We start from the raw sequence: 25,917 nt of genomic DNA on the forward strand, positions 1-25,917 counted from the left end.
TGTACATTGATTTCTACTTACGTGCAATGTTGATTATGCAGACTGTATGGTTTGAGCTGTAGCTGAAAAAAAATTCCTAGTCATAATTTTGGGGAAATTTATACTCTTCTTCAGTGCATGAAAATTGTTGGGATACCCACCAGGCTATGTACTGAAAAGTACACTCCTTAACCATTAAAAAGTATCCATGCTTTTCTTAGCAAATAAGGGCTGATTTTGGTCCAGCTTCCAAAGCTACCGCACGTCGACCTGTTTGCTCGTGCATCTACACAGATTTTGTGTCGCACTTGCTATCATTTCTGCTGCACATAAATCATAAAGGCATGAACGGCCAGTCCGGGTGGTAAGTAGGACCTTTTAATAAAATACTTGTACATAACTTTTTTATGCCGTTTCTAATGCCATAGCTTAGTTTTATGCATTTTCCTTTCAACTTGTGACTACGGAATGACTTAACATGTCCACTCTAAAATAATGTCAAGTTTCCTTAAATTCAAGGAGACTGGTATTGATAGCATTCTCATTAATTTGTCTCTTGAAATGGGTAAACAGTTGTGGCTATATGCTCTTCTTCAGAAACCCTTTTCTTTAAAGAAATTACTGGCTTAAATTAACTAGTAAATTTAATTGGCTATTGGATAGCATAATTTATTGGTTATTTAATTTTTTATATTAATCCTCTGTATTTTGTCCAGGTGATTGTCATCCTGGCCACCACACGACCGTCGTTTTTTTTTTTTATATCTTGTAACTATACCCTTTGTACATAGAATAAAATACAGTACATACGAGACAGAAAACTTCACCCAGAGTTTTATTAGTGGAGCCACCCGGTCACACACCAAAGAAGAGAAAAGAAGGGCTAGCCAAATCTTTTAAAAATAGGCAGGCGATTTATGTGCCATATCAACGTGACAATGAGGTTTCTTTCAATGAGCTCATACGAGATTTGCTGATGAATTAGGAACCACTCAGAAAAGGGCGGCAAATAGTGCAACCAAAAAAAGGGAAAACGGGTTGACTATAACACAAATATGAATTTTCATTGTTTGTATTTTGTAAAATTCCATTGCAGCTACCATGAAAAAAGGGGTGCGCCTTCATTCTAGAAACAGATCTGACTCGCGACTTATCAACGGTAACTTAGGGTCGCGACCATAAAAATAGAGTATGCCCCATACTCTATTTTTATGGTCGCGACCATAAGTAATTACCGTTGATAAGTCGTGAGTCAGCTCAAACATTCTTGTCACAAGCAGACTATTTCTAGCAAACAGTGTTCTGTATGTTGTGCGCAAAGTAAATGTGTAGCGCAATCTGATGGTAACTGTGAAGGTCAGCCCACTTTACATTACGTGCAAAATAGGGGACTTTACGGGACAGTTCAAGTAATACTTCTGTGAGGAATGGCGGAACGTACATTCAGGAGCCTACAGTGGTCTGACAGAAAACTATGGTACGAATACAATGGCGGCATTTTTCTCTTCGCCGTGGTTCCCCCCGAATGCTGGAAGGAAATTGAAGCCTTTCAAGCCCGCCCAACTGATATATGTATAGCAAGTCCTGGTAGGAGTGGTACGTATGATCTTTTGTAGTGATGTTACCCAGGCCAAAAAGCCCTTGGACACGGCCTTGTCCAAAACGATGGTCATCAGTCAGTCCGCAGCCCACTGAAAAGCCGTTCGTTTTATGTGCGTTATATGCATGGCATTCTGGTGGGTCACAGATAATATCACCATCTATCTAAAAATGGTTGAATTCGGGTAAATATGTACCTAGTCCAGTCAGGGCACGGACTATTCCAACGATTGCCAAAATCTACCGCAACGGTAAAGCCGCCATGACACAACGTGCACTTTCCGTGTTCTCATTGGTTGACAAAGACATCATTGGGAAAGCTGTCACAAACGTGTAGATCGTGCACCTCTGTATGTACGTGCACAGTATGGATCCGCACAGACGACGGAGGATTTTTTTTTTGGGATTTTTAATGAAACTTTCCAAAACACATGAAAACAAAACTTTTTGTTTAATATATTTATACCAACTGGTTACATAATAGAAAAGACAACATACTTGACAATAAACATGTACGTGTGCATAACCACCTTTCTTTTTACATTTAAAACTTACTGCAAATATAAATAACAGCTGCCTCTTTGCAAAACTTTTAAAACACTGAATACTGTTTTCCCCACAATGAAATAAACCAACATATTTGGCAAGTATTAATACCTGTGTAGCAAGTGGAATGTCAGGTGCTATTTCAAGTGAACCTTGACTGTAAAATATAAATAAACAATAAAGATAAATTTTAGTTAGAAATATATGATTGCAGTTTTGCACCATCTTGTTAATCTGCACTTGTTGCTGAATGTTACGTGAAGGCCAGAAAGTGGCTGGTGGCTTATAAATAACTACAATGTATAAATATTCTTGTGAAACAAACAATGGCAATTTTGTTGGTCCACAAATACATATGCAAAGAAACAAAAATAATTTTTCAACAACTTAACTTTTTTTTCAAAAGAGCTTTGGCATAAGACAACTTCCATCTTTAACTAAGAAAAAAACATCAAGAGCTCTACATGTAGTAGTCTAAGTTGTCACTAAAGAATTTCACAATGCAGAGTGTAAATGTACCAATAAACTAGAGGTCATCTTTGGCAATATCTCAAAATTACTAAACACATAAAAACAAACACATTAAAAATAAGTTATAATCTTTGGTTGACATACACGTATGAGGCAAAGTGTTTGGGCATATAGTCCAAAAAAGGTATAAAAACTCTAAAAGAAAGACAACCGTATATTGTTTATAAAATGGAGTTGGATATACATCATGCGTGCACTAACTCCTTACAAGAAATAACAATCATAAATAAGCACCACCATATTAATCCTGCATGCTTCCTGTAAATGCAGAAATACTCCAATTGCATTCTGCTCTGTATTGCATCCTGTACATGTAATAATGACTCACAAAAAATTGGGTACATTATCAGAAAATATTCACAACCAATCATCTTGCTCATTTTCATGTGCATGTATATCATGATCAGGGGGATCTTCTGTATCACTACATGTATCTTCACTACTGGAATGTGACTCATTGGATTCAGAATCAATATCATCCTGAAAAATTCCAGGTTTATCTACCACTACTGGAACATTCTCACAGTTTCGACAAGTGCAGCCAGGTCCACATCGTTGATTATTTTTTTGGCACTTACACTGTCTATTGAGGCACTTATTTTTGTTACAACTGCAAACTCTTGTCAAATGGTACACATTTTTCCGGACTCTCTCCATATTGTCTGAAGAGTCCCAAACAATACAAATATCACGAGCATCATTTTCAGACTGTGCCCAGCCATAACATTTGACATCAGGGTAGTCAAACACCTAGTAGGGAATTCCCATCCCAATTCGAGTGAAGGCCATCTCTGGCAAAATGCCAATGTTGAAACTTGTCGCTACTGTCAAAGAAATGACAACCAAGCTGCCCACAAACATTCCCCGAGTGAATGTTGTGGCTCACACGTGAGGCATCCAAACTTTCACTGTCCTGCCGAGGAAGAATTCCACTGCACACCAGCTTAGCAGTTGGAAAGATCTCGCGTACGGAGGTGATGAGTTCCCTGAAATGCTTCAAGTTGCTGTGCAGGAAACCCCACTCTAAATCGTTTGTTCCGACATGGATTACAACAATGTCAGGCGTAGTTGTATACATGTCACGACACTGAAGCAAATGCTTTCGAAGGCCCGAAATTGTTGCACCGCGGCGAGTTGCTACCTCCACATCAACTAATTCAGTTGTGATGTTTTCTTTGAGGTACTTTGTTAGGGAATCTCCAAGTATGAGAGCTCTAGCCTTTCGTATAGGCTCCCAACATGATGGCGTTGGCCGACCTGGTGGTGCTGGCTGTGGTGGGACTGGCCATGGTGGTGGACGGCCTGACCTACAAACAAACAAAAAGATGCATGTACTTTCAGTGGTCATACATGTGTACATCTACATGTAACACTAAAACCTTTAGTTTCATCACATTGTTCAGCAATATAAAAAGAAACATGTCTTCTTTGGGCTCATACACTCAAGGTACATGTACATGTAACTCAAATAATTTTGGAGGCAACAAGCAACAACATGGAAATGATGGGGTTTTTTTTTGTTTTACGTTTCATACAAAAGTGTATATTAAACATTGACATTTTCAAGAAATCAAAGTCATGGAAAAACCGGCAAACCGTTATATATAATTAACATCTCCCCAACGCAAAAATAATACATCTTGAAAAATAGTTCGCGGTACCCGCTGCTTCATTTGACTCGGACCGGCCAGCCGACCCCGGCAAGCTCGGTGGTCGAGTGGTTAAGACATCTGCACTAGTAAGCAGGAGGTCGTGGGTTCGAGTCCCACCTGAATAAGCTTGTGAGGTTTTTTTTCGCAAGCTCTCGGACAAGCACTGAGCATACAGTGCTTATTAATGTACGTTGGGTACGGGCAAACCGTTATATATAATTAACATCTCCCCAACGCAAAAAAAAAAATAATAATAATACATCTTGAAAATGAAAGCTTATCGCTTTCTCTTTCGATCTGTAGTGATAGTTTTCGTCATTGTTACCTAGTCCAGTCAGGGCGCAGCAAGTAAAAACGCAAATGAAAACAGCCACAGCATTACGCCTGAACTTTAGACGTGCAAAAAACGGCAAAAAAGTGGTTTAAACTGGGTATTTTTACCACCATTCGAATCGGAAAAACGTGTTCTTTCTACTTACCACGCCATCTTGGATGCCCACTACTTCTTTTAGAACGTGTAGTTCGTTACAAAAGATCGGTTGAAATCTCGCAACAACGCGCGGAACTCTCGCAGCTATTTCGTACACGTTTGGCTGAGCACTTAAAGTTCGGGATTTGACCTCATTATCGCGAGCGCTGCGGACTGTCATGTAGCGAGCAACCGGGAACCCGGCGCTGCCGCGCTGGCCTGTGGGGACTTTGCATTGGGTCACCCAATTGCGTTCTGTAAGTTTTCAAATAATGAGTTCCTATAGAAACTAACCAAGGCAACACTTAAGTCAGAAATTTGTACGTGTTCCAGGGGTAATACTGTGAATAAATATCAGTGAAGAAAGGACCTCATTGATGACCATCACGTTCGGCGTTATCGTCCTTATTTATAGATCTTCGTGTTAATTCGAGCAAGTTTGTTTTCACTTTATCAGCTTACGCGAGAACGAGAATGTATTAACGTCACGGAGACTTACCCACCGATAGCCGATAGGCTCTAGATTCAGTTGGGCTGGCAAGTTACAATTTCTTTGTGACTGATACTGCTGTAAATTTACTTCCTATAATATAAAACAGTACAACTTTAGCTTGACCTCTTGTTTCAACTGTTGTTTTTAGCTAAAAAAAAATAACCCAAAAATATATTTTAAAAAATATTTTCTCTTGTGTACAAGTGCAATGAATAAAAATAATTAACGTATTTTTTGGCTTTTGGAAGTGTGAGATCAGTGTGTGGTGTTATATGTTTCTTTCTGATAAGGTATTTTTTTAAGTTTTCACAAGTTGATAAAGGAAAAAAGATACGTAACCTTTCTCCCAAGATGAAATATCCAGAATAAAACAAAGAATAAAATAAAAAAAATAAAATTTTTGCACGTAATATTTTCCTATTAGGGGTGCCGGAAGCGCGTCATTAGGAGTCAACTTTAGGCTTAATCGGCCTTGAGCAGAAGCACCCCATTATCAGTTGGAAAGATCTAAGTTGGTCGGGAGTGATCATTTTGTTGGTAGCGACGCACCCGCAACGCATGCATTTTATAGTCGTTGGTGAACCAGCGAGGTGCAGTTCCAACCAATGGAGCCGCCTTTGCTAGAAAGAATTGCGCCTTTCTTGGTCTAGCTTCGGGCTCGTGGGGAACCCAGACTGCAGTATAAGAAACGGGATGATCAGATTCGACCTTAGTTTGGTTCAATGTGAAGCTGACGCGTAACCAAAGCAATAAAGCAACGAATCCCCCAATTAATTTGCTAAGAATTAATGGACTGGTTGAAGGTGTCGAGTAAAACATAAATTGTCTTTTGTATTGATTTCCACCCACAGGTTCACACTGGATGTCGCGAATTATAAACCTCCTTTTGGGCTTTGATAACCCCGACTTTCTCAACGATCCACCGCTTGAGAATTTACTAATTTCTGCTGTAACCGATCCCAATGCTCCGCAACGCATGGGTTACCACGTAGTGGCTGAGATGCCTTCTGATCGTCCAAGAGTCATATCTACTCACGTTCCTGCGACACACCTGCCAAAGTCATTCTGGAATACCGAAGGAGTCAAGGTACTTTCCAACAAAGTGAAATGCGCGTGCAATTTACATTAACGAAGTTTCCCTTGTTTTTTGTGAAGGTGTAGTAGCCCTGAGTCGAATTTCTTTCATTGCCTTTTCGTTTTTTACGTAACGTGAGCGGTGAAGCGCGTCTCCATTTCTTTTAAATAGCCCTATTGTTGCCATGCGTCTCTCTCGGGGGAGCGGGTTAGCGTAGCGGTTCTTTCCTCGCTTTGCACCAATGAGGCCCGGGTTCGAGTCCTGGCTTGGCCCAGGCTTTAAGTGCATTGTTTTCCAGTCCATACTCGCTCTGCGCAGGTTTTCTCCGGATACTCCGGTTTCCTCCTGCCTCTAAAACTGGACCTTCTTCCGAACTCCGTAATGTGATGCTGATTAGTAAAGTGTATGAATAAACGTACAGTTATTGGCGCAAATAGCCCGAGTTGCTGAAAGCGCCATTAAAACAAAACAACATCAACAACACGCGTCTCTTTCTCATTCTTTCCTGCGTTGCTGATAGTCACAGTGGTCGCTTCACTACTCCGAGTTCTTGTGCTTCCTTCTGGGTGATTCCGGTTGTTAATGTTTATCCTTTTCTTTGCATTCATCGTTGTGGTGAACCGGGTTGTTTGGCAGTAGCATACAGCTTAATATATTCTGGTATATTATTTTGTTTGTTACCCAGGTGGTCTATTTGTTTTCCTTTTGATATAAAAATTCATTTACTTTAGTTAAGAAAAGAAGATAACTGCATAAAGAAAAACACAGAAAAGGAGACTCCTTTTTTTAAATTTATTTTCTAAGGCGAAGTAGCCACCCAATTATGCCCAATGGCTAAGTTAGACACTCTATTTTCGGAGGCAAAGTAGCCTAAAATTTAGCACTCTCCAAAAAGGCCATAAGAAGTACCGGAAGTAGACGAAAGGCATACTTACCCTAGAGAAAACTTGGCTTATAATGTGGTGACGAAATGTTGGAAATCTCTATGCACACCAACGTAAGCACAACCATGCCAAATGTGGGGTTGCAAACTCTTCTGCTATAGTAAGCACGACTTTCTGCTAACCCTTAAGCAGTTCTGTGAAATTGGGACTTGGGTAATTTCTGTACGTGAAATTTAATTCTTGCTTTTTTATATGGGAATTTTTTTCGTAATTATTTTTCCTGCATAGATTCTCTTCATGCTGAGAAACCCCTTCGACACGTGTAGATCTGCATTCAAGTTAATTTCAAATTTAGTCAGTGGACCCATGTCGTTTTCTTCATATCTGAAGTTCAGTCTAGATGAGCAAAAACTTGGTGAGTTTTGTTGTGATGCAACGCCGCGAATTCGTCGCACCTGTCTCTACCGTTTTTCAGCCGTTCGCTCGGCAACGTATGCACTTTGTATACATCTGCTCTCGCTGTTATTTTACCTCTTCAGGCCACAGTTGTACAACCGTGACAAAAAGTCCAACCTGTATCGGCCTGGGTAGCAACCTGGGCCCAAGAGTTACTTTATTTTCACTTTGTTCCAATATGACGAAAGCCTATGGCGGTGCCATGCAGTACATATTTTCAAAAAAGGAAGTAACGTTTTTCCAGTTTCGTTTTTACGCTCGGTATTTTTCAAAGTTCGTTTTTACGCGATATGTACTTTTTTAATTTTGGGGAGATGACTTGCCCAGCCATGGAAAAGTAAAAAGCGCCGGGGAGGGGGTGCCGACACCATATGCCACTATACAGGGATGATATTTATGAGACAAATGTACGTATTACTTGCAAGCAGAATCTTACATTAGAATGGCATCTTTGAGGAATTTTGTTCTCCCTTGTGTTGGGAAGTCTGAAAAATTTTTCTTATGAATTCATTCATTTATTTTTCTCACCACAAAAAAGTCGGGGAGGATTCAATATCCCCAGTCAAATAGTGGAGGGGATATATGCTCCCAACCCCACATCCCCCGGAACTACACCCACTAACAAGGAAGATTATTTTTTAATGAAAAATGAGTCCTACAGTTTGGTCATAACCAGCCTTTGCACTACCTTCGAACACTAACACCGAATACTGACATCGACTTCCGCCTCGTAGAACGAACGTTTGAGTTCTGATGTCAATTTACGATTTTCCCTTTATGATTTTAACTGTGGAAAACTGTGTTCCAAAATTTATAAAACAAACATGTAAAAAGATGGATGGCCATCCTCCATATAGGTTTGAACAAAAAGTCTGACTTTAGAAAACAAGTTTAAACCTGATGGAAGAAAAAATTTTGGAGATCGGTCCGATTATTAATCGTTCGTTGTTTCAACAAAATATTAGGTAGCTGTACTCTGCAGAGTCTTACCCGAAGTTATTGGGAAAGACGGCATCAGAAAAACCTTCTTTTCGTCTACTACGAAGATCTGAGAGAAGTAAGCAGCTTTTATCTCTTATGAATTATAAATTAGCTTTGCTTCCCAATTTTTAGGGGTTATTTTCAATTAGAATATGCAATAGCAGATTATAGGTATTCGATTTCACGTTTGCATGTTCGCACTGTATGTACGTGCGTGGGATAGTACAGCCAGGAATCCGCAAAGCTTTCTTTTTTTTTAAGATAAACCACAAAGGCATTTGCCTTTTTCGACGTCCAAGGTCCGATCTGAGGACCTAACAGGGGTCGATCCCCCAAAGAGCCCCTCCCCCTTAAAAAGGGTGATTGGTGTGTCTCTTTCATCTTTCATGATTTCGACAGCGTGTAAAAAGCCTCAACATGTAGCATCACCCTCAGAAGGCCATACAAGATTACATAAGAAAATGGCATATCCCCCCACAACCACCACCAAAACAAAAGCCCCTGAAAAAGCTGTTCTTGATCTGCCTACAATGCCAGCGGCCCGTAACAGCGGTGGGGTCGAGCAAAGAACCCATGATGCAGCGCTTCGTGCAAGGACTACGGGGAGGAACAAAGGCATGTTCATTGCTATCAGTAGCGCGCCCGCGTCGCTCACTGTTGTGCCAGAGAACTGCGACAAGATCCACCAACTGCCAGGCTTAGAGGTGCTGACCAGTAAATAAGCTACCATAGACAACAGTGAAAAATATCCCCACTTCAAAAAATAGGAAAGAGGACTCGCAAATTTCTCAGATGTTCAAGACACATCCCAGCTTAAAGCTCACTTCCTCGACCGATGACAGTATTAAAGATGTACCTTTCCAGAGATAATCATCACAAATAGTCACGAGGCCCATCGCCATTTTGAAAATTGATTCACTTGCTCCATTGCAAAATATAGAGCGATTTGGAGGCCCCATTTTGTCCGATACCTTCAGGAATACAAGTTGGCAGTCCGGCTCCTAGATTCCGTCCTCATTCTTTACAAACCACCCACTCCATTCACGTGCCAAGAAATGCTCTAATAGCAGAGAATTTGACAGCGTACGAATCGTGATTCAGTTTAACGGGAATTTTGGAGCTATTCACTGGCTTGCAACCTGAAGTTGAAACCAAAAGTCTCCTGGTTTGTAGTGCAGACAAAAAGCCCAAATGTAACACACAACCCTTACGCAAATATAATGTAGCTGCTTTCCTGTTTAGTTAGTTCTGGTGAATGTCCAACTACTTGTATTAAACATGACCTGTGGTCTGTGGAAAATAAGTTAGAAATAGGTCACCCCTACATCTAGCAATTAATTACAACTCTTGTGCGTTCTGTGATAAGTCATCGTTTCAAGAACCTTATTTTTTTTTGCCAAGAATTTTCGACAAACCGTCACTTCCGTAGCGAACTTCTTGGAAATCCCAGTGTCAGCTGACCAACTCGACATGATTCAGGAGCGATCGTCCTTGAGGGTCATGAGAGCAATGGAGGCAAAGGCGCAAACCAACGAGGGCACCGGTGTGGGAACTCTCATTAACAAAGGTATCATTATTTTCTGCAAGAACTCAAATTCCACGGTATTACGATTTCTCGAGGGCTCAAGGCTCGACATATCTCTCCTCGTGGTAGGAGTGCAAATGTAAACATTGATTGTTTTCTTACAAACCCGATTAGCTGAGATTTACAAGATGTTTAGCGAACATTTGAAACATACTGTAACCATTCTAAATCAACGCCCAACATCTCCGCTTTTTCGAAACTGCCCAAAGAACTTTGAAGTTTTTGGTCGGTAATGGAGCATTCCGTCATTCTGGAACGAGTCTCCAGTTTCTTTTTTCTCAAGGTATATCACAAATTACATCCTGAAATACCTTAATTACGCGTGCTGAAAGCGGAAACGACATAACTATATAAACATGGAGAATATTGCGTGACATGATCTCGTCAAAGCGAGGGATGGTGGGTTCAAAGTGTATGAAATGAGCAAGTGCCTTTTGATTGCTCCAAATGTATTCGCCGATTGCAAACTTAAACGCACCTTAACTTAGTTATTGTCATCATATCGGCTTCGACAACGCAGGCTATGTAGGTCCTATGTGCTAATGTCGAAATGAAAATTCAGTTTCGGAAACGATTATTTGTTTCTCTTTCCTTCTTTATTGCAGGATTGATTAACAAAGCAATCACGGAGTATTCTGAAATGGACATTGCGTTTGTCAAGTCCAAGATCAAGGAAAAACTGGCTGATACTGATATTAGATACGTGGAAGATATCATGTAACAGAAACCCGTGTCCAACATCAATGTTGTCAATGCTGCTTTCACCAGCGTTCACATCTGTCAGATTATTAGCATTCATATCCATGTGTCGTCAAGGCGATTCCGGGAATCCAAATCCCGCGATTCGTGCGGAGAATCCAACCACTCACATTCGATTTCAGGCATACACGTTGGCAACGTTCTATGCCGTGTTTAGAGATGTACATGTATCTGATTCGTAAGTGTGACGTCACTTCAGTTTAAACCACACCCACTGCACACGTGCACTGCACATTTTTACATGCATTAACCACCACTTACATTGAACCATGGAACCGGAAGTTAACGCGCACCTTCAGCGATTGTCCAATGAGAGCCTGCAAATCGTGGCGCGTTTGCTTTTGTGAAGAAGTCACTTGCAAACCGGATACGCAATGAATACGTCACACGCACACTTATGTGTGTAAAAAGCGTTAGCGTGAGTACCTGCGCGTTAACTCCACGCGCGTACTCCATTCGTTTGTAGGGCACCAACTGGTTCTAAATGACGTCACAAAACACCGTCACCATCAACATTTGCCAAAGCAAAACGACAGGGGGTGGAATCTTGCTTTTTAATTTTCATTTACGGGCAAGCAGTTTCCTTGTTCCCACGACTGGGTTTCAGAAATATATGAGAGAGAAATGATAATAGTTCAATCCTAAATGCAGACTTAAAAGTTTTGTACATTTCGTCATTGGGATGTTGATGTCTATATGTTCTTCATCACATCATCACTGAATATATTTTGACTTCAATCGTGCCGTTGATGATCAAGTTAAGATATCCTTGACCCATGGTCCATGCTTCTCCTGAACTTGTATATAATTGCTAATCATGTTTCCAAAAATTGCCCACTTATATTTCCATCATGTGTTCAATCTGTGTTCATTCTGAATTCTAATGCCAATTTGGTTTTGTTTTGTTAATTGTAAGATGCAACCATAAAATGAATTCGCTCCAAAATTAACATGTTATAATCATTTTTAGGCACAATTCATTTTAACAACGTGCGCTGATTCAACATGAAAATGAGCGAAGAACAAAATCCACTTTTAGAATTATGTCTCGTCATAACGTCATGCATTTGCTGCAGTATTTCAATAATTTGGCGCAATGAACTAACATTTCAGTCTTAAATAACAGAAACCAAACATCACGTTTCTGTATTGGTAACAAATAAACCAAGGTTGCCATTTTTACTTTTTTATCATTTATTACAATCTTTACGGCTTTGAATAAAGATTCAGTCACTGGGATTTGGATCAACAGGCAGGCAATCCGTTCATTGACACCCCTATAATTATCCCATCTATTTGGTCAGGAAGTGAGTGAAAAGGGTATAAGGCACAGAACGTTGCTGTACTGTACCTTGTGCTTATTGTGCTTATAGGCCTGCGTGTAAATATTGGGTTATTGATAAAAAATCGAATAAAAAAAGATGACCTGTGCCCATCAATTTACAGTAAAATGACGTGTTATTTTTAACTTGTGTTCTTTATTTCTGTTCAGTTGTTGACCCACTCTTAACAAAGTTTTATCTTGTGTAGCAGAGTCTGTATTGTGCTTGTGATATTTATAGCTTACCCTGTCCATAAAGTATTCATCTCTATTAATTTGTACATCAACCCGAACCCCATTGGGACCATTGAAATTATGAAAAATAATATTAGATTCATCATGGTTAGGTTAAAATGTCCTCGATGTGAAAGTTACTTTGGAATAAACTTAGTACAGCTTCCCACTAAAAATTCTTGAATATGAGAAACTTTCTGATATCTCCTTTTGGTCACTACTGAAATGGTGTTTCTTAATTTAAAATTTAAAATCCTCCGTACATTGACAGAACACACATAATAATGATGTTGTTGCTGTGATGTCACCACAGAAAGAAAGTGTTAATTTGGGGGATTTTTGTTAAAACTGTCAATTCAAATATGGCAATAATAAATGTAGTGAGTACTACGGTGCTGTGGTGTCACAGCGTAACAATTAGATCCCAAAGTTAATCTGGTTAAGCGTGTTGGAGTGACAAGATGAAATGAATCGCAGGACGACCACTTGTTGTTGGATTACCAAGAATCAGTGGTGTGGAGAATTTATTTCAGTCATTAGAAGAATCAAGCTGATCATCAGCCAAACATCAGTGAATCACCGTCAGAATTACAGGAATTGGAGCCAAGTAGACAATAAGTATGCGTCCCAGTTAAGTTAGAGTTAGCAATTGTTGATAGTATCCCGATAAAGATTATATAAACGATATAGAAGAAATGACAGGAGAAATAGGTTTGCGGGTACACCATCGGGCGAGGTGTGGTTCTTAAAAGAACCGGTGAGTGTTAACTCGATGTTTCCTGAGGACGGTCAGAGAACACTAGCCGAAACATCGAGTTAACACTCACCGGTTCTTTTAAGAACCACACCTCGCCCAAAAGAGATTGATTCCATGGTGGACCCGCAACCTATTTCTCATGTCTCTTCCACCATGCAAAGCTTCAAATCTAGAAATGATAGATAAATGGATTGATGGATAGATGAACAGATGCCTGGATAAGTATAGGCAGATTCCCCAGATGTAGGTCTCCATAGGCGCAGCTACGTCATTGCCAAAATGTTCTGGAATTAAGGATAAGCACCCAAACTCCCATGCTGATCAAACTGAACGATTATCCGGAGGAAAAATCGTCACTGCCGTCACTGAAAGGTCGAGAACAAACAGTGATTGTTACCGCACGCCCTACTCCATGTGAACACATCACCGAAATCTATAATGCATCGACATAGAAAGTAATCCCAAATCAAAATTGCCGGAATTATGGTGAAATGCCACAAAATAAGCTTCCACCATCAAACAGGTGCACTGTTATGTGTAATATAAAGTGGAATGTTTGGGTTAAACTTTAACCTTCTAAAATTATGGCCTGATTATTCATGCGGTGAGAGAATTTGTGTAACTCGTACCACATATGCATATGCATGACAGAGGTTTATCCCACTGATTAGGGTTGATCTAGCCCTGTATCTAGGGAGTTAGGCAATAGATCACGTGCCCCCACATAAATGTTTCAGAAAATTTTGGCTCATCGGCACACTCTCATGAACTGAAAAAAAATCACCAACGTAAACAAACTTGTAATCCAAAATCCTGGCAACTATTAGCACAGAAATATGTACATGTTACAACACTGAGGTTTTTTAATCGGTTTATCTTTTTTCTTGGTCATTCATAATATTTCTTGGTTTGTTTTGTTTCTAAGGTTATACTCTGTTGTGTTCAGATTTTTCTCAGTTTTACTCGTTTTTAAACCAGCATGATATTACATCCATTTTCCCTGTTCTCTTAATCTCTACACCTTTTGTTGTTAATGTCATGTCGCAATAGCGGAATAAATAATGTGCTTGGTCAGTCTTAAACGTGCGTTTAAGACCGGCTCAGGAGAATGGGCGCGACTAATTTCAGCGTTCGTATCCTGAGCCGGTCTAAGACCGGCTAAGCACATAATTATCCCCATTCATAACACTTTTTGGTCAGAGAGTCAAAAGAAGTCATGATGGATTTCCAGCGATTTTGTTCTAGAGTTTTACTTTAATTTTCCCGAACACCCTTATCGACGAATTTAGTTTGTAACAACGAATACTCGCAGTATGGTCTGTAGATGTGGTGAATTGAAGAAATGTTGCATGTCCCATGACACATAAAATTTGTCTGAAACCTTAGATGTCACTGTCATTTTTATTCAAAAGTTAGTTATTATTCCATATACATCCAAATACAGTCAAAGAATACATGAACTCGACATGCGAAATTATATTCATAAAATGTTGTTTGCCTGTTATACAAAACAGCATATTCGTATCGATCCCGTTGCGATGGGGGATTAGTTACAAATTAGGCTAGAGAAACGCTATTAAAACAATATCCAATTTGGGAACTTCTTGGAAAGGGTATTCACTGGTTTTACGTATGAGCGTATCCAGATCATCTTGTCTTCTTGGTTCTCGGTTCTACAATAAATCAACGTTCCGATTTTTTTCTCAAACTCTCCAATCTGGTGCACTCTCCCCCACCCCCTTTTCTCACCCTCTAAAAGTTTGTTGAACTCCGGTTTGGAGGGTAACTTGCAGACTAAATGGTCGAGTTCGGGCGGCCTGTGCTTGACACGGGCGTCTTGTTCTCGCGCTCAAACAGCGGGAACACGACTTAAGAACACTGTTCTCGGAACAGGATCACACACCACCTCCTCGTCAGGGTTTTACAGGGACACACGGAAAAACTCGTGAGATTTTGATTTTTGAACAGCTGCAAAAAGTAGAGAGACGGCTCCCAAATCCATAGACCATGTAGACAATGGGAGGTTTTGCAAAATTAACATTAATTATTTTCCGTGACACAGAAATGAATGTTCCTGTTTATACAGAAAAGAATTCAGCCCATCCAAACCTTAACTCTCGAATAACGTATATGTGGACGCCATCATGTTGCGTGTTGCTTGCGATAACCGGTTGTTTGTTCCCGGCGTTCGAGCGGCCGACCAACGAACAACAAATCGAGCTGTTCGAGAGCATATGGGAACAAGCCGCCCGAGCTCAGCCAATGAGGGCTATGAGAATTCGTGCCGTACAACGGGCCCCAAAGCTGGATCAAGAGAGGGCGTAATTTTCCCATCAGCCAAGGCTCATTTGATAGTAACTGCGCAGTAGTGGTTCATGAATATCTATGAAATGCAAGCATTATTAAAGTCGCATCGTTACCAATAAAAGCAACTCTCCCGACCAACATGACAGCCTATTTTCAACCGATGAGGGGGTCCTTCTAGGCGGATTAAGCAGCTCAGTCCATTTAATGAAATATAGGTCTTTTTCCTTTTGGGGAAACAGAAATACCAGACCAACAATGTTTTCAATTAGGGTTAGGCTCACTGCTAACGAATTATTTTGTGATAATAAAATCGAGAAATAGTAATAAGGTGGCAAACCTAAAAGCCCTTTTCGTGAGCAGTGGTTTGTTTGGTACGATTTTTGGAGGCCTGAAACAAAAAAAAAATCAACGTTTTCCTGAAATTTTCAATAGCGGGCTGTGGTGGAGAAAAATATGAATTTGAAGGCCGACTAATTGCGTTTGCATATAGACTTAAACTCAACAGTACGTTAATTCCCACATTATAATCGTGTGCCCTTGCGGGCGTATAATCATTCAGCCTTTTGGGAATGAAAGATGGATAAAAAAGTACATTAAGTTCACAAGAAGTTCATTATTGAAACTGAGGCCTATTTTTCCCTTTTAACATTCCGAGGAGACGTACAATATCACAGTATGGATATCCCCGTCGTTGCATCTTGAATGTAACTCTCACAGCTAAGTTGACCGTCGACGGTCCAGCAGAATTACATATGCATGTACTCGTCATAACCAGAACTTTGTTATTGTCGCAAAGTCCACCATAATGGGACAGTGTAAGTTTAATACAGCTAAAGAAAACCTCGGAAATGCAGAAGTCGACCAAAGTAAAGCAAGTCACGACCACTTTATGATAAATCCAAAAATACTTTCACAAAATTAAAGTATTATAGAAAATTTACAAGTTATATTAAAAAGGAATTATACAATATGAATAACCATCACAAACTTAAACGGTACCGGGACAAAGAAGAACAGGGGCATCGTGCACAGGGGTGAAGACAGTGGCCTCCAGTGGGTGACGTCGGCAGGTCCACGGGGACTATGGCGTTGGTGTAACACTCCCGGCTGATGGGGGAAAGGCGTGTCCTGTTCCCTACCAAAAAATCCTGAAAACTAATATGTTTCTTACAATAAATACGTGCCCATTCATGTAGTCCTCTGGACACAAGATTGTTTTTTCATTACTCTTTCAAAGATCAATAAACAGACCAGCGCTGCAGCGGTCCTCGCAAAATATGTGCTAAATCCCTGGCAAGATATTTACAAAATCAAATTGCTAATTTTGTCCATACAAGCCGTTATAAACCATGAACAAGGTTACAAGCAATTCAATTTTTACAGAGTTTCAACAATGATTTGTAAATAAATAAATCACACTTTAAGAATAAATCTGGCTTTTAGGTTTTGTGACTTAGCGACAAATCTAGCTCGGCAAACCCATAGCCAAACCGCGGGTATCCACAATCATCGGCCTCGGCCGGCAACACGGAACTTCCGTCTGCCCTCTCCAGACTGGAGAGCGAATTCAAAGGGCTTTGGTGCCCTAAGAGACTCCAAGCCAGAGTTGTTTGCCACTAAGTGACGATCACTCCCCAAAGCTTGATTTTATCACAAACAATTTTAATTGAAATGTACCGCAATATAATTAGGAAGGTCTCAGTGTAGTACCCCCGTTGGGTGGGGGGGGTGTCAGTAGATAAAACTGGAATAAATATCTTTGACTGTGGACAAAGGGCAGAAAAGGACACTTGCTGATTGTGGTGTTCACTTAAGCAATGGTCTGCCTCAAGTGTTTAATTCTAACAATTCTCATACTTTGAATTAAACAGAGACATGAATTTATGTCAAGGATATATAATTCACCTAGATTTACTCACTAGGAGTGTTCCTTTTAGTGCATTTGTCACACTTCCTATGGCATTGTGTTCTTGTCAGTGCAGGGTCCAGGAAACAACACTTCAAACTCACATGGCCCATATCCTGCCTCTATAAAGTTTTACATAAACAACATTCCTTGGGACAAAGCCCACATGTGCACCGACCTAGTTCCCTAGCCTGAGACTTGTCTCTCATAAGTAAAAAAACACACATCTGTCCTGCTGAGCTGGGCCAATAAACTATCCCAGGCTAATGTGGTTATACAGTGATGAGTCACCACAGTCCATGTGGGAGTCCATGCCACTGTGGCTAGAGTCAATGACCCTGCCATGTGGTCACTGCTGTGCATTCTCTACACATTATCCAGTACATGTATAATACAGGTGTGACACGAGGTTCATAAGTTTTTACTGTCTCCTATCTTCCAATTTCTTCTGCTTCTTACTAACTCAGTTGCAACAATTGTTTCAAGATGATTAACTTTCAGGAAAACTTTGTTACAATGAAATACATCTACTGTCGAACGTTCACCCCAGATCAGAATACATGTAAGGCCGACTCTGATCCAGTGTTTCAAGTCGGGACATTCTCCAGAATAAAAATGGTACAAACTTCATCTACATTTTAATAGCAATGTATGGCAAGTTCTTCTACATGTGTGTAGAGTCCAAAACCTTATATACTTTGGATCCAACATCAACTAGTCCATTGCCAAACAAATACAAGAATAAGGGCAATAAAGTTGTAGCTTTATATACCAAACTATTATCATAAACAGCTATACTTGACATAACACAAAGAACTCAAAATAATGTAGAAAAGAATCAATAAAACAAGAATTGAACTTGAAACATACCTGTGGACAAAGGGCAGAAAAGGACACTTGCTGATTGTGGTGTTCACTTAAGCAATGGTCTGCCTCAAGTGACCAGCACAGTCAACAGAGCCAACATCCTGTCCTTTGGGTTCTACCATAAGTCCAGGGGTAGGGCCACTAAGTAACTTTAGGACTGGTCCATTTCAATTTTGGGGGGTGCCTAATTTCTCTATCCTCTACACTCTCCCCTGCAAAAAGAAAGGTTGTCCCTAACATTTGGCAATAAATAACAAAACAGTCATCTCAGATTAGACAGTTCATCCAAGGAACAGTTCATTAGCGTCCATTCCTAGAGCTGGCGGCTCTGCAGTTGCTTGCTGGTTCCTTCCCACGCAGCAACCTGGTAGAGGGAGAGGTTGATGGGGTCATGACGTCCATCGTGCTCATCTCTCTGGGTCTGTGGAACCGTGGTAGAATGGACAAGAACTGGTGCCCCGTGGAACATCGGATGAAGATACCAATGAAGCTATAAATCCTTGGACCCAGCATCACAGCATGGCACCTCGGTGGTTCTGTACTCACATAGAGGTACCCAGGAGTGGCAGCTCACGGTCCTTCTACACACTGCGCAGTGGTTTTTCCTCTTCACTGGTCTCAGCTATGTGGGTGTTCATAGATCTGGAAACTGAACAGCATTACTGTACTCCAGGGATGGTCCAAGGTGGTGCGTACGGGTAGTTCCTCATCCACGTTGTGGGCATTAATGGCGGAGCTTGATGACTGTATGGGTTGACCCACATCGACATAACAGGAACAGGGGGGTTCGGTGCCTGCATGGGGTACATCTGTGGTGGGGCAAGTGAAACTGCATCTACCTGTGGTTGTCCATTCTATTCTGGTCTTGGAGAGTGGATGTCCAGTTTGGTTCTTCATCCTTGCTGTTTTCTGACCACCTTTTGGCTGCGACTGTTGGTCAGGCTTGAGCAGGGCATATAGTGGCTTGGCGATGGTAGAGAAGCCTTGTATGTAGCCTCGATAGTATCCCAAGAGTCCCAGTAGCTTCCTCACATCTCCAACTGTTGTTGGCTTCCTTTCACTCAAGGACTTCACCGCGGCAACATCTGCAGGGTCCAAGCGATGACCTTCACTGGATACCAGTCGGCCCAGATAGCGGACTTCTTGCTGAAACAGGCTGCATTTCTTCGGCCTGAGCTTGACCCCATTTTCTTTAAGGCGTCTCAAGACCGTCCGCAGGTTCTCCAAGTGGCTCTGGAAGTTCTCACCTAGGACCAGCACATCATCCAGGTAGGTCATAGCAATGTCCCAATTGATCCCATCCAGGCACTTCTCCATATAACGTTGGAACACTGCAGGGGCATTGGTAAGCCCGAATGGGATTCTAACCCATTCGTACAAACCCCATGGCGTGATGAAGGCAGTTAGGTGGCGGCTTTCTGCAGACACAAATCCCTGATGGTAAGCCTTTCCTTGATCTAGGGTGGAGAACCACTTATTTCCACCTAGCCCATTGAGCACATCTTGGATCCTTGGGATTGGCTGGCGATCCGGGACCGTTTTCCGGTTGAGGCTGCGATAATCGACACAAAGCCGAAGGGAGCCATCTTTTTTTCTCACGCAGACTACTGGTGATGAGTATGATGACGTGGACTTGGATATCCACCCACGGGTGATAAGATCTGACAGGTATGTACGAACCTCTTGATACATCGGTCTTGGGATGGAGTTGTATGTCTTGCAGACTGGCTCCTCATTGTGAAGTTTAATTTTCATCTGCAAGTCTCTGATACACCCAAGGTCTGTGTCGTCCCTGGCGAAAGCAGCAGACTCTTCTCTTAAGATCTTTTCAACTGCAGCCATCTGAGAGGGTGGGAGATGGCTCAGATCCACCGGAGGTATCCAATCATCTGCAGCTAGGGTGTTATCAGAAACTGAGTTGATCTGTTGATGAGGTCCTGGCTTTTCTCTCCACTCCGAGAAGGTGGACGGATCTACTGAGTATACTGACTGGATTAAGTCAATACTGCCGAGTTGACTCCGGCGTGGAAGAGTGATGTCACGGTTGGTGCAATTTCTAACCCGAATCCCTACAGAGCAGGATGAACCTGCTGCTACATCCACCACAGATTCTTCAACTACAAGACCTTCTGGCCATCGCTGTTCCATATCTGGTTCAAACAGTGCCGTCGCCTTGCCTTGAAGACCAGCATGGACTACACATCTAACCCCTACCAGACTCTGCTTGGGTATGACTGTGTTCCGTTTGCCAGTCCTCACGGTACACAGTGTTTCTTGTTCTGGCATCTGTATGACTTGCACAAGCACTTTGGCTCGGTCCCGTCTCAAGGTGGTCATGGCCCCCAGCAGGAGATCATTGGCACCGCTTCCATAGGACTTAACTGCCTCTTCGATCACATTGAAACCGATGATAGGGTTCTGGAGGAGGTCTTCAGTTACAAGAGCAGGAAACTGGATGGAGGTATTGTTGGACTTCTCTGGTAGTAGGACAAGGTTAACATCAATCCATCCCAAGAAAGGGATGGGGGTTCCATTGGCAGCCCTCAAGTCTAACCCCTCAGGACAGTCAAGAAGCTCCGAGATGGGTCGGACCGGAGTGTCCTTTAGGTTGCTTTTTACCCAGGAGAGACTGAGTATCGATACTTGGGCACCTGTATCCCAAAGAACTGTTGTTGGAACATCATTGATGGTACACTGGACAACACACTTCTTTCCAACCAGATTCCTGACTCGTGCCCTCCTGGTAGTCACTTGGCACGCCAGTTGATTAACTCTTGTAGGGTTTTGTGGTTGTTGGGACATTCCCGCTGCTGGGGCTACTCCCTGTCCCCTGGGAGCAACCCTCTGTCGTTTCCCTGCGGCTTGGATCTCCTCCTTTGTTTGCATCCACGTGCAAAGTGCTCTGAGGACCCGCAGTGATAACAGTGATCGCAGGTGTCACTTTGTTGTTCCCGGGAGCATTTCTCACAGCCTCGGCGGGGTTTGGGACGCTGGCGCTCTCCTTGACGGGGTTCTTGTTTCTGCTGCAGTTGTTGCTGAAGTGCGGCAACTTGACCCTTGAGGGGGGCCAAATCAGCGATGCCAGCTCTGAGGGCAGCAATTTCCGTCATCAGAATGCCTGGCTTCGGACTTTCCTTCCGCTTTGGCTCCTCCACATCAACTTCCTGTACTGCTGTGAATCTGGCCTGATTGAGCTTGGCCCGCCTCTCATTTTCCAGACTAGAGAAAACATTCATTTTCTCAAACAAGACCTCATCTGATGTCTCAGGGTCATCAAGATAGGGGCGGAGCTCTGTTTTAATGGCCTCGCTACGTAGACCGGTTAGTAGGGTGTGACGAAACATCTCCCGGACTAACTGCGGCTCGTAGCGCAGTTTCGACTCGACTTCTTGGCTGGCGAAGATCACCTTCTGTCGAATGTTGAATGCTCGGAGTAGAAACGCCTGTGGCGTCTCCTTCGCACCTTGTGTGAGCTGGGATAACTCCTTGAACAATTCGGTTGCCTCCCGTTCCTGGTAGTGAGAACGAATGATTCGTCTCAGGCTTGGGAGTGAGATCTTGTTTCTTCCCTCAAGGTAGCCACGGAGTTCGGACCCTGGAACAATGGCGCGAATGACGGCATGCACAATGTCCCTGTCCGAATAGCCTTTCTCTCGCCCTGTTTCAATCTGGTTTGCGAGGCTAGCGAAAGTCAGGCGATCCTTTTGGCCTGGTTCCCCGATTTGTCCCGAGATTTTGAATTCCCGCCGGATCAAACTCACAATGTCGGTGTTCACTTCGGGCTTGTCTACCGGTGTTGTCGTTTCGGCTTCGGCTGACTCCATCTTTGACGATTTTGATGTCGAAGCTGATGGGGCTGTGGTGGGCGGTTCAGGGGGCATCAGTCCCTCGATGAACTTCTCCAGCTCTTGTAGAATTTCCAGACCACCATCTTCCTGGTCCTGGATGTCATCACTATTGAGATGGCTGATCACTTTCCGGGCTAGTCGGAGGCGGCCGTTCGTCTGTGCCGCTGCATCTCCAACATCCACTTTGAGTTGCTGGCACACCAGGAGGAGTTGCTCAACAGAAAGACTGCCGAGGCAGGTGGTCAGCCGTCCAACAATTTCGAGCGTTTCCATCTTGGGATATTGGACAGCACGGATGAGTTGATGACGTCACTGGAGTTGCAGTTCCTGTTCAATAGTGCAAGGCGATCCAGGTAAGGCGATCCCTCTCCTCTCTTCAGTGCTGCACACGCTCAGTCGACTCGTCTTCCCACCAGCTGTCTATGTCCCTCCCGGTTACTGGCTCATCATCAAACAGCCGCAGCTAGGGTAGAACCCGTATTGTTGGATAGACGCATGTTGTCCGGTTGAACGCAAAGGGTGGCACCGGACACGTCTATCCCTCTCGTGCCTCCAAAAATGTAGTACCCCCGTTGGGTGGGGGGGTGTCAGTAGATAAAACTGGAATAAATATCTTTGACTGTGGACAAAGGGCAGAAAAGGACACTTGCTGATTGTGGTGTTCACTTAAGCAATGGTCTGCCTCAAGTGTTTAATTCTAACAATTCTCATACTTTGAATTAAACAGAGACATGAATTTATGTCAAGGATATATAATTCACCTAGATTTACTCACTAGGAGTGTTCCTTTTAGTGCATTTGTCACACTTCCTATGGCATTGTGTTCTTGTCAGTGCAGGGTCCAGGAAACAACACTTCAAACTCACATGGCCCATATCCTGCCTCTATAAAGTTTTACATAAACAACATTCCTTGGGACAAAGCCCACATGTGCACCGACCTAGTTCCCTAGCCTGAGACTTGTCTCTCATAAGTAAAAAAACACACATCTGTCCTGCTGAGCTGGGCCAATAAACTATCCCAGGCTAATGTGGTTATACAGTGATGAGTCACCACAGTCCATGTGGGAGTCCATGCCACTGTGGCTAGAGTCAATGACCCTGCCATGTGGTCACTGCTGTGCATTCTCTACACATTATCCAGTACATGTATAATACAGGTGTGACACGAGGTTCATAAGTTTTTACTGTCTCCTATCTTCCAATTTCTTCTGCTTCTTACTAACTCAGTTGCAACAATTGTTTCAAGATGATTAACTTTCAGGAAAACTTTGTTACAATGAAATACATCTACTGTCGAACGTTCACCCCAGATCAGAATACATGTAAGGCCGACTCTGATCCAGTGTTTCAAGTCGGGACATTCTCCAGAATAAAAATGGTACAAACTTCATCTACATTTTAATAGCAATGTATGGCAAGTTCTTCTACATGTGTGTAGAGTCCAAAACCTTATATACTTTGGATCCAACATCAACTAGTCCATTGCCAAACAAATACAAGAATAAGGGCAATAAAGTTGTAGCTTTATATACCAAACTATTATCATAAACAGCTATACTTGACATAACACAAAGAACTCAAAATAATGTAGAAAAGAATCAATAAAACAAGAATTGAACTTGAAACATACCTGTGGACAAAGGGCAGAAAAGGACACTTGCTGATTGTGGTGTTCACTTAAGCAATGGTCTGCCTCAAGTGACCAGCACAGTCAACAGAGCCAACATCCTGTCCTTTGGGTTCTACCATAAGTCCAGGGGTAGGGCCACTAAGTAACTTTAGGACTGGTCCATTTCAATTTTGGGGGGTGCCTAATTTCTCTATCCTCTACATCAGTGACCACTAACATCCAACCAAACACATTCATCCACATGCGTGAAGTTTGCATGGTGGTTCACGCTTGAAATAATCTGCATGTTTAAACCGAATATGGGTACACTGGCGCGACATCCATGCTCCTGCGAATGCCCGAAACTTCACTAGGCGTAAAAGCTCTTACAAAAGGGACCTGACACCCAAATACACACGTTTTAAAGTGGCACCTCCAAAAATATAGTTTCCTGTTCCGTTAAAATTTACATTCGATTCATAACCAAGCATCAGATCGTCCATGCATTCCACAGGCTGTTTTACACAATCAAAATTGAATAACTGATACACTCAAATGATCGTTAACTCATACAGTCATAACGGATAATAAGTTTTTTATTATTTGTTCAATCAATTAGTTAATTAATTTTTTTGCGGTAGGCCTATACCTGCTTTTCCTAATTACGTACTGGTTTTTCTTGTTACATCTTTGTTCCACCTTTAATTGTCTACATCAAATTAAAACCTGTGTGAATGACGTAATTTTTATCGAGCACTCATTGGATAGAGTTCGTTTGAACGGCAACATTGGTCAACGTTACCGCTTAGCACTTGCGCCTGACAGGTAAGCACACTACACTAGCACAAGAGGACTTTACCCACAAGTGTTGATTGCGCATAATACGTAATTGTTAGCTTTGCTGCATCCTGATATGTTGTCTAAAGCTAGGCCTAAATGTTTACTCCGTTGGAAAAACGAGGAGACGCCCAGACAACAGGCCTATAGTCATAGCTCTGGCGCCAACTTTTACTTATACTATACAAAATTTGCTTAAGCGCAAAAAAACATGCCATAACCTGGAGGCATCACAGAAATATTTCTATAAATCCCGAATTTGGGACTGATAGTTTCCAGTTCGGGGTATTTCTTTCACAAAAATCCCCAAACTGCGGGCCTATTTTGGATAGAGGCGAGCGGCTACATTCAGAAATGAGCGCTTATTAGTTTTACTGCTGTTTTGGGGTATCTTCCTTGAAAGGGGAATAAAAAAGATTTTCGTGGCTAACCCCCGTGAAATTGAAACGAAAAGTGATCTTCTGGCCATAATCTTGAATTTCCAGTAAAAAAAAAACGGAGGCCAACCTCTTCATGAGTGTCAACGGCTATTTCGGTCCGATTTTACACTGTTTTCTATGGGTCCAGTCCACTAATTCAAGCCCCATTGAAAACAGCCGTTCAGGGCCCAATAGCATGCACGCCAACATCCCTGAGATTTCTGAAACACAAATGAAATTCTTGTCTGGTCATTTATCTTTCAATTTCTTTTCAATTTTTTGTGGGTTAACCAGTTACATTTTTAATTATTCCCACAAAACAAAATCACCCCCCAAAAATGATTTTTCCGAAATCTGATTGCAGCCATTTTTCAAGTGGCAACCCTCAACTTTCGCGGGCACTTAGGACCATTTTTCAACCGTAGTTTTCAGCCCTTCTGCTCTCATATGAAAGCCCAAAGACCCAGGGAGTTGATCCTGGCAACGATTTACACAATCTCACCATTTTGGGGGCCAAACAATCTCCTTTTTCAAAAGATACCGTGCGGGCACTTTTAATGCTAATGAGCTGGTCAAAAATTCTCTCTTGAATTAGTGGTCTGCACCCCTATGGGCTTGTACTTGGTGTAGTGCAAGCATAACCATTGATCCATCATAGAGATCATGTTTATAACCAACACGGCGCGGCATGAGAACGAGGTTGGTACGCAGGTATCGTAAAACACCGCCCTCTCTGAACTGCAGCTACGAACAATTATTGGGGATATCATTGGAAGGCTTTCCAACAAACGAACATTAACA

The 25,917-nt window shown here is 42.1% G+C and overlaps 1 protein-coding gene across 1 annotated transcript; it reads left to right on the plus strand.

Moving 5' to 3' along the window:
- Positions 1-4,936: 4,936 nt before the first annotated feature.
- On the plus strand, positions 4,937-12,463 carry LOC110984770 (sulfotransferase 1B1-like). Its single transcript, XM_087138278.1, has 6 exons — positions 4,937-5,033; positions 6,121-6,356; positions 7,517-7,643; positions 8,650-8,741; positions 10,067-10,232; positions 10,856-12,463. The coding sequence occupies exons 2-6, from the start codon at positions 6,132-6,134 to the stop codon at positions 10,969-10,971; spliced, it is 726 nt and encodes a 241-aa protein (XP_086994404.1). The 5' UTR covers positions 4,937-5,033; positions 6,121-6,131; the 3' UTR covers positions 10,972-12,463.
- The last annotated feature ends 13,454 nt before the right edge of the window (positions 12,464-25,917 follow it).

The sequence above is a fragment of the Acanthaster planci genome, linkage group LG06 (assembly GCF_054643075.1).
Source record: "Acanthaster planci isolate LZ-2023a linkage group LG06, COTS_SCS, whole genome shotgun sequence".
NCBI lineage: Eukaryota > Metazoa > Echinodermata > Asteroidea > Valvatida > Acanthasteridae > Acanthaster > Acanthaster planci.

Coding starts and splice junctions, on each gene's coding strand:
- LOC110984770 (XM_087138278.1), top strand. CDS start 6,132: ATGTCGCGAATTATAAACCTCCTTTTGGGCTTTGATAACCCCGACTTT. Junction 7,644..8,649: donor TCTAGATGAGCAAAAACTTG/GTGAGTTTTGTT, acceptor ACAAAATATTAG/GTAGCTGTACTCTGCAGAGT. Junction 10,233..10,855: donor GGGAACTCTCATTAACAAAG/GTATCATTATTT, acceptor TCTTTATTGCAG/GATTGATTAACAAAGCAATC.